The 8,331-nt window shown below is 45.1% G+C and overlaps 1 protein-coding gene across 1 annotated transcript in view; it reads right to left on the bottom strand.

The window, feature by feature from the left end:
- ATP1A1 (ATPase Na+/K+ transporting subunit alpha 1) overlaps nucleotides 1-8,331 on the bottom strand; it is a 25,030-nt gene that overhangs the window by 11,724 nt on the left and 4,975 nt on the right. The window contains exons 7-12 of the mRNA XM_025211746.1: nucleotides 7,679-7,947; nucleotides 6,585-6,783; nucleotides 4,389-4,498; nucleotides 1,932-2,066; nucleotides 1,294-1,486; nucleotides 601-776 (exon numbers count right to left, since the gene is read on the bottom strand). Coding sequence (XP_025067531.1) covers nucleotides 601-776; nucleotides 1,294-1,486; nucleotides 1,932-2,066; nucleotides 4,389-4,498; nucleotides 6,585-6,783; nucleotides 7,679-7,947 — 1,082 coding nt within the window. The remainder of the gene's footprint in view (nucleotides 1-600; nucleotides 777-1,293; nucleotides 1,487-1,931; nucleotides 2,067-4,388; nucleotides 4,499-6,584; nucleotides 6,784-7,678; nucleotides 7,948-8,331) is intronic.

Genomic DNA, 8,331 nt, shown 5'->3' with positions numbered 1-8,331 from the left:
TTCCTGCTCATAGATACTCTGATCCCAAAAGCAGGTCAGTCTGAATCACAATGACTGGCATGTGAGAAAATGTGGATGGTGATGGACAGTATCAAGGAAGCTGAAATGCATAGGCCAGTGATCAAACCCAATGATAAGAAAACCCCAGGAAAGAACAACGGTCACAGGTCATGGCTCAAGTTTCCTTGCTTCATAATCAATTGGCCAAGAGATCGTTCTCTCAGACAAATGGATCTGAATAAAGAAATTTGAACTTGAGCTGTATAAAACTTCATCCCACAGACACAGGGGTGGGAGTCTGGAGCTTGCCTCAAACCATCTGAGGGGCCTGTGTCTTCACTACTTGGTAGTGAGTATGTCTGTGTATTTGCTGCTATATGTAGCTGCTCTTGGTAATGTTGCCCAGTTGATAATATCCCCATAAACCGGTATACTGTCGAGAGGAACTTGCTTTGGCTTCTCTTATACTTTTCCAGATAAAATAAAAGATCCTGGAGTCACCCTAGGTGTAACAGCAACACAAGAGCACCCTCTACACCTCTTTAATTGGACTTCTCCAACCTGTGTGTGTAGGCTTCCCTGAAGCACAAGAAAAGCTACCTTGATTCCAGCACTTCTGCATTTGCCAACAGCATCTGGCACAGCAGCACGGGGTGGGTCAATCATGGACATTAACCCAACGAAGCAGAGCTTTTCGACAGGAAAATTCATATCATCGGTGTCAAACTGGAAGCCTTCAGGGAACTGGTCGTCTGGCAGAGCTAATTGACAAAAACCTGCAACAGAGCAAAACCAATGCTCGTTTCATTCTTGCATGACATGAAGCTGGTATCACTAGGGCTGAGTGCAGGTAGTGCTCTCACAATGGGTTAATGATAGCAGGTCTTTGTAAGGCTGAGTTCTGTCAACGTTATTCAGAGATACTCAGCAGCAGCCATGCTCTAATTTTTTGAAACTGCTATCTAGGTGTCAGTATCAGGTGCTTGAGTGCTCCACAGCATCAGGAAATGGAACAGGTCTCATATAAAGCAGCTCATGAAAAGCACATGATCTACAACACATGGTTTCATTTTGGTTCAAGTGACTGGGCTGCTGGGGAAGAATGAAACCAGCCAGCATCCATATGGGTTGCGCTTTCATGCCAAAAGGTGGTACCTCCCCCTAGCCAATGCTGAACTGTCCTCACGAGTTGTGTGCAGACTTGCATTGCCAGAAATGCCCATGACCCCTACACTGCTTCCACAGCACCATATCTGAAGGCACAATCACTGGTGACATGCTGCTCTTCCTTACCCAGTACCCTCTCCCCGAGGCCTCCCAATTCGAGGTAGGCATTTTGAAAAGAGTCTTTGATCTCCTCATCCAGGGGCTGCTCCTTCCCATGGATCAAAATGGAGCTGCAGCGGTCCAGAATCCGTTCGGGTGCACCCTTCATCACCAGGAGGTGGCAGGACTCAGAGGCATTAGCATTCTTGTGAATAGAGAGCTGGGTGGGGGAAGAAGGACAGATTACAGTCTTAGATGCTTTGAAAACAAGGAAGCCTCAGCCCTTGTGTCTAAAAGCACCAAACCTGGAACATTTTCCCACTTAGCCACACTAAGTGCCTAATGCCCACTCAGCCTTCCACATGATACATGGGATCTAAACCCCATTCTGCTCAGCTGAGTGGGACATGAAGAACTGAATGTATTTTCTCTTTAAGGTCATATTTCCAATTCATCCAGTCCCTGGGCTCAGCCTCACTGAGACTCCCTTCACACAGCCTACATAAGCCAAGATTGTATCAGAAACACCTCAAATCATAATAAAGTCTTATGCAATCCTACTGTAGTGCAGTGAGAAACAAACCAAGACATTTTCTCTGTGCTTCTTTAATCAGTAAAGTCAGGCAAGGAAATGCTCCTCTTCCCAAAAGAGGCCATGCTCTTACCTGGTATTTGTTGGTGGAGTTGAATGGGATTTCAGCTACCTTGGGGTTCCTTCCCCTCATTTCCTTGACTGAACCACAGCACAATTCAATACATTTTAAAAGTGCAGATTCAGAGGCATCACCTGCAACTGCTCTCTGTTAAAAAAAAGAGCAAAATTTCACAGATTAAGCCCATGAGAGCTTATATAAAACAAGGCCTATTCATCTTGGACACAGCCCAGCTTCAACACGAAGCTGCTCTGGACAGCAGAGAAATGATGGATAACTAATTCATTATCCAGCACTGGCCACAAATACTGCGTTTGAGGAGAAAGAGAGACAGGCCTTACAAATTGAGAGAACACTGGTTTTCTAAGCAAAATCAGAAATAGAAATCTCTCTCCTACAATGCAGGGACTGTTACAACCTAACAAGGTTCTGTGGCATGCAGGTAATACATCAGAGAAATCTGACAGCTTCTAAAGCTGCAAGAAGCAGGAAGAAAAAATACTTGTTAGCTCCCAAGTTTTGATGGTAAATGACTGGCCTTACAATGAGGACATGGATTCATCACAAGGCTGCAATGGGAAAATAGTCGAGCACAATTCTTCTGCCACCCTCATCACTACATAGTCAGAGTAGATCACCAAGCAACAAGACTAACACCTGTTACATAAAGAACCTGAATACAAGGAGAACTACTGATCTATTATGCAGCTTAGTTGTTTACAGCTATTTCAGCCCAAGGCTTGCTTGCAACTTAGCATGCAACACCCACTACATTCTTCTCCATGTGGAATTAATGGTTCGATGGAGGATTAGGCACGCTCTTCTTTCTAGCAATCCCTCACAGTCAAAGATGAATGTATGTATGAAGATGACTGAGGCCTATTGACAGGCTCTACTGCAGTTTGGACATGTGTTTCCATGTGGGGTGGGCGGCACTGGATTCTTGATTTGGTCTACTATACATGGTTTAAGCTCCTCCCACTTTTCCATCTCCTGTTATTGTTGTTGTGAGGTTTCAAAGTACGGAGGATCCCTGCTGCAGACTCTCCCTCCATTTGGGGCAGTCCTGGGCGATAGTCTCTCATGAGCTGACAATGATGCTGCATTTTTTTAAGTTGGCCTTGAGGATGTCCCTGAAGCACTGTCTCCACCCTCCTCTTGAGCATATGCCTTGGCCGATTTGGGAGAATAAAGCTTCTTTTGAGAATCGGCAGTAGGACAATTGGATGACATGGCCAAGCCAACAAAGTTGATATCAGATGATCGTCACCTCAATACTCCTGGCGTTTGCTTGCAGGAGGACACCAAAGTTGGCGTGTCTGTCTTCCCAATGGATTCAAAGGATTTTCCGCAGGCAGTGTTGATGGTAGTTCTCTCTGCAAGAGATGGCTTCCGAGGTACAGGAAATACTCAACGTTTTCCAGAGTCTCACCGTAGATCTGAATTATCAGAGCTGGGGACTGCTCATTAAGAGCTTGTTGATGGGGGACCCTAGTCTTCTGCATGTTAAACGCCAGTCCCATTTTCTTGTATGCCTTGGTAAAGATGTCGATGATCGCCTGAAGATCTGCTTCTGAGTGAACACACACTATGGTATCATCAGTGTACTGGAGCTCATTGATTGAGGTTGGAGTGATCTTGCTTTTGGCTCAAAGTCAGCTTACATTAAACAGCTTACCATCCATTTGGTAGTTTAGCTCCACTCTGGCTGGAAGCTTGTTGGTAGTCAGATACAGCATCGCAGCAAGGAATATTGAGAAGAGAGTTGGAGTGATGAGACACACCCTTGCTTAACTCCTGCTTTTAACATCAAAGGGATCCGTGATGGATCCATTACTGAGAGCCTGCATACAGTCACGGAGCAGGCAGAGAATGGTGACAAATTTCGATGGGCATCCATACTTCAGAAGGATCCTGCACAACACTTTTCAGCTGACAGAGTCCAAAGCTTTCGTGAGGTCAAAGAAGGCCATATATGGAGAGACTTATGTTATTCCTGGCATTTCTCCTGCAGCTGGCGAGCTATGAAGATCATGTCAGTGCCCTAAACTCACACTGTAAGGGTTCTTGCAATGATTTTGCCTGTGGTGGAGAGCAAGGCGATATCGCTGTAGTTTCTACAGTCAGACTGTCATAATCATGGTGTCCCTGAGCTTGTTTGGGATTTCCTCATTATTCCAGAATCCACCAAGATGCCCACAAAGACCTTCCTCTAGCATATTTCAAACCCCTGACATGGTCCACCTGTGTTCTAACTGGTTGAAGGCAGAAAAGTTGATGCTACAGCTATGCATCAACCCCCTTCCAGAACTACCTCTCTGCCTGGAACACAGGTCTCCCCAAGGTTTCCTTTGTGGGTGCAGATGAGGTTGGCCCTCTCCTCCAAAGAAACGAGGGACACTAGAATTGTATCCAACAAGTCCTAAAAGAAATGGCTAATCAGCAGACTGATGCTTTTGCCAGACTCACCTTGAGAATAGGTACATTTTCTTGGTTTGCTTGGAACACAGCACGGTTACAAAGACCTGCAATTCTGGACAATGCACTCCAGGTGGGAGAACTCTTGTCAAAGGAGGCACCTGCAAACAGGGGGAGGGGAAAGAAATTGCCAAATTAGTCCATTAAAAGGCTTTGTTAAACTCAGATGCAAAGTCTTGACCCTTTTTGACCTCAATGTGGGAAAGCTCACTTTGGTCCTCCTGGAGTTCTGGGCTGACTCCACTGCTTCTAGGTTCAAACTAGGCATGAGTTGACGAATCCAGGGAGCAAAGCATAAGCACTGAAATGCCTGAGAAAGTGTAACCAAGTGCAAAAACAGGCCAGGATCATCTAGATTCTACTCAAAGCTAGTTGTTTTTGGTAGGTCAGACTGGCCAAGGTAAGCAATTTAGTAAGACATAGAACTCCTCCTTCCACAGATCAGATAGAGGAATCCTCTCTATAGGTTCCCTTCCTGGATTTACCACTGCTCTCCCTTTACCCAGTTACATGGAAAATAGATCTAATAGTTATTTCTGAAGAATGATGCTTAAGGCATCTACCCCATACAGACTGTGGAACAGCTTCAAAAGATACAAATCTAACATGCTTTCCCTGAGAGGCAAGGACTAAGCAAAAGGCTGTTAAGAAGCCAACTGCTAGTTGAGAAGGAAACATTTGACTGATAAGCTGGGAAGATTTCTTTCAGGAACAAATGCTGGTTTATATCTACTATAATCAGGCTGATCGTTGGCACTCAAGTGCTTCCAAATAATGCCTTGCATTTATAGCTTTGCACTGGTGTTAAGTAGCTGAAGTACTAGCGTGGGCCAGACCAAGCTGCTCTCTGAACTGGTTTGGACAAGTGAGATTCAGGCCTGGGGAAAGGCAGTCTTCCACATCGCTCTGTGTGCAATACTCTCTGAATATCCAGCAGGGGCAGAATCAGGACTGATACTGGTGAGCTGAAGGAGACTTTCTGCTTAGTCTGCTAAGTTCTGCTGTCTCAACCAAACAAATTACTAGCTACATACGCTCTGGCTCTCTCAGTGAAGTCTACAATTTTGGCCTGATAGTTAAGATTTCACGGCAGAAAAACAACAACAACAACAACAAAAATAAAAGCACCATATTTGTAAGTTAAAGCAGGCTTGCAACAGCTAAGCAGTAACCTTTCCCTGCTGGGCTGCATGCTTCCCTATTGGACTGCACTGTCCCCAGGAGTTGTAGTCTGGAGGGTGGATGTCCCCATTCTTTTCTACAGCCCAACACCCCTGGTGGAACTGCATCTCCCATGATCAAATGTACTCTGAGTGACAGGAGGCATCACAAAGGTTTCTTCAAAGTCAATTTATATGACAAAGCCATAGCCCTACTCACAGCCCATGTGGAAATTGAGTGCTAAGTGGATATATTTCACAACTCTGGAAAGTGGTGCCTTCAGAAAGTGGATTTTAAAGCTATTGTGTAATGTATCTGTAAAACACTAAGAGCACCTACACACGACAGGCACCTGCTCCGACACATGCTAATTAGCACGCATTGGAGCAGACTCAATTAATCAAGTCTGGAGTGTGCTAATCGGCCTAGGTGTTGTGTGTATTCAGCATCCCCTTGCTTCATATTGGCAGCAGGGGCACTTTAATGTGTCAAATGAGCTTTAGTTAAAGCACCCCTGCTGCCATTTTGAAGCACAAGATGCTGAAGCATGAGATGCTGTGGATGCTTTAATTAAAGTGGCTCCCGAGAGCTGCTTCAATTAGAGTGCACCCCCTCCCCCCAACCCTGGGGCATGTGTAAAGGTGCCCTAAGATCTTACTTGCAAGGCTGATAGGTCCTGGCAAAATACCCACATCTTATCAAGGTCATGGATCAATCTAAAACTCAGTACAAGTATAGTGAGTAATCTTTCCAATGGTCACTGGCCTAACAAGAGGTATACATTTTATTAGAAGCATAGCTTGAAGCAGGGGGCACGTAGAAGGTCCATACAAATTAGCCTGGAACTCTTATCTACCAAGAAGTCTACAACCCCCCCCAAAACTTTTAACAGTCTGCAAACTGGGATGCAAAGAGTCCTCCTGGCTAGTTAGAGGTAACAAAATTTGGGAGTTAACAAGAGGAGGAGGCTTTCCAAGAAGTCATACATTTTCAGTCAGAGACTAAGTACCAAGCGAAATTTCTTACCACTCTGGTTCTCTGTAGTGTCAGCCTCATGGATCTGATTGTCAAACCACATGTGGGCAACTGTCATGCGGTTCTGAGTCAGGGTACCAGTCTTGTCCGAGCAGATGGTGGATGTAGAGCCCAGGGTTTCCACAGCTTCCAAGTTCTTTACCAAACAATTCTTACGAGCCATCCGCTTGGCTGTTAGTGTCAGGCACACCTGGGGGAGGAGGAGAGATGGGATGAGATAAATGCTTGTGTACCAAGTGGGTTCTACAGTGCCCAAGTATCAGAAGATTCTTGTCATTTTTTTCCCCAGAAGCAGCATTCACCCCTTCCATTAACTAGGCAGTTGGGAGACTCATTGATTTATAGCCGTATTAAATGGAGATGGTACGTATTTCCTCTTTCATAAATTATTCTCAAAATATCACTGGGCCCAGAAAGAGTGACACTCCATAGAGTAAAAGCATGACTCAAGTGCAAGAGATTTTTGAAGAACTGGGTAACATTTCAGATGGTTTAAAAACAAAACAAAAGAAAGAAAAGACCCAGGAATGTAAGGCCTAATGCTTCCCTCCCAGCAATTCAAACACAGCCAAAAGGCCAAAAAAAAAAAAAAAGAAAGTTGGTAGAATGTGCCTTTCATTCTAAAAAACTGCTGGAGGTAGTAAGATTACTAGCCATATACCAAATGTCTCCTGCTTTCCAACATGTTAGGGAGTAAACTGATGGACTTCTTTTTGTTCCTTTCAGCTAAAGATGGCAGGTCCCTGTTGGTGAATATACTTATGCCAATTTTTAAATATTATTTGGCAAATTAGGACTGACTTGTACTCGCCAAACAGCCTGAAAATTGTGCTAAACTCAGCACCTGGGTTACCCACTATCTAGATAAGTGGATGCTAGACAGAAGCATGATGTCTGTCTCCTGGATGAACATCGGCTTTCTGGCCAGAGCCACTTTGACCTAGGATACTACTCTACAATTACGATACCCTGTACTGAACTGGGGAGGGTGGTGTCTTCGAACATCCAGTAGTGTGGTTTCTTAGAGGAGTGTTAAATGTAGCTGCTTTAAGTGATGTTAGCTCTGCCTTTCCCCAAGAACTTACCGTGACAGTAGCAAGCAGACCTTCCGGGACATTGGCTACAATGATGCCAATGAGGAAAATGACAGCTTCCAGCCATGTGTACTCAAGAATCAGCGATAGGATGGAGAAGGAGATGCCCAGGAACACAGCCACTCCGGTGATGATGTGAATAAAGTGCTCAATCTCAGTTGCAATGGGGGTTTTCCCCCCTTCCAGTCCAGAGGCCAGACTGGCAATGCGGCCCATCACAGTGCGATCTCCAGTGTTAATGACAACACCACGGGCAGTGCCTGGAGGAGAGAGACAAGCTGCAATACAGTACTTGCTGAGGCCAGACTCAGAACTTTCAGCTCCAGCAGGCTGGAAGGAGCCGTTCCAAGCCTCTGTATGTGTGTTTGACTGTGGAGTGAGAAGTGTGAGGCTATCAGACCACAATGCCCTTTTTTGTCCCTGTCCACATCAAGGGCTCTGCCTATGGATTGCTAACCCAGCCCCAGTGAAGGGATAGGGTTGCCTATCACCAGGGATCCTATTTTTCCTGTTTAAAAAGAAAAATGACTTCCATAAGTAGGAGTCCAGATCCCAGACACTTTCTGACAGCCATGAGCAGATAGGATGCTTTCTTTCATTCAAATTAAGGGAACAGAAGTACAGCATTTAGGAGAAACAAGAAA

This window comes from Alligator sinensis, unplaced genomic scaffold, assembly GCF_000455745.1.
Source record: "Alligator sinensis unplaced genomic scaffold, ASM45574v1 scaffold344_1, whole genome shotgun sequence".
NCBI lineage: Eukaryota > Metazoa > Chordata > Crocodylia > Alligatoridae > Alligator > Alligator sinensis.
Note: the sequence above shows the minus strand (reverse complement) of the source record. Positions and strands in the feature narration are given on the sequence as shown.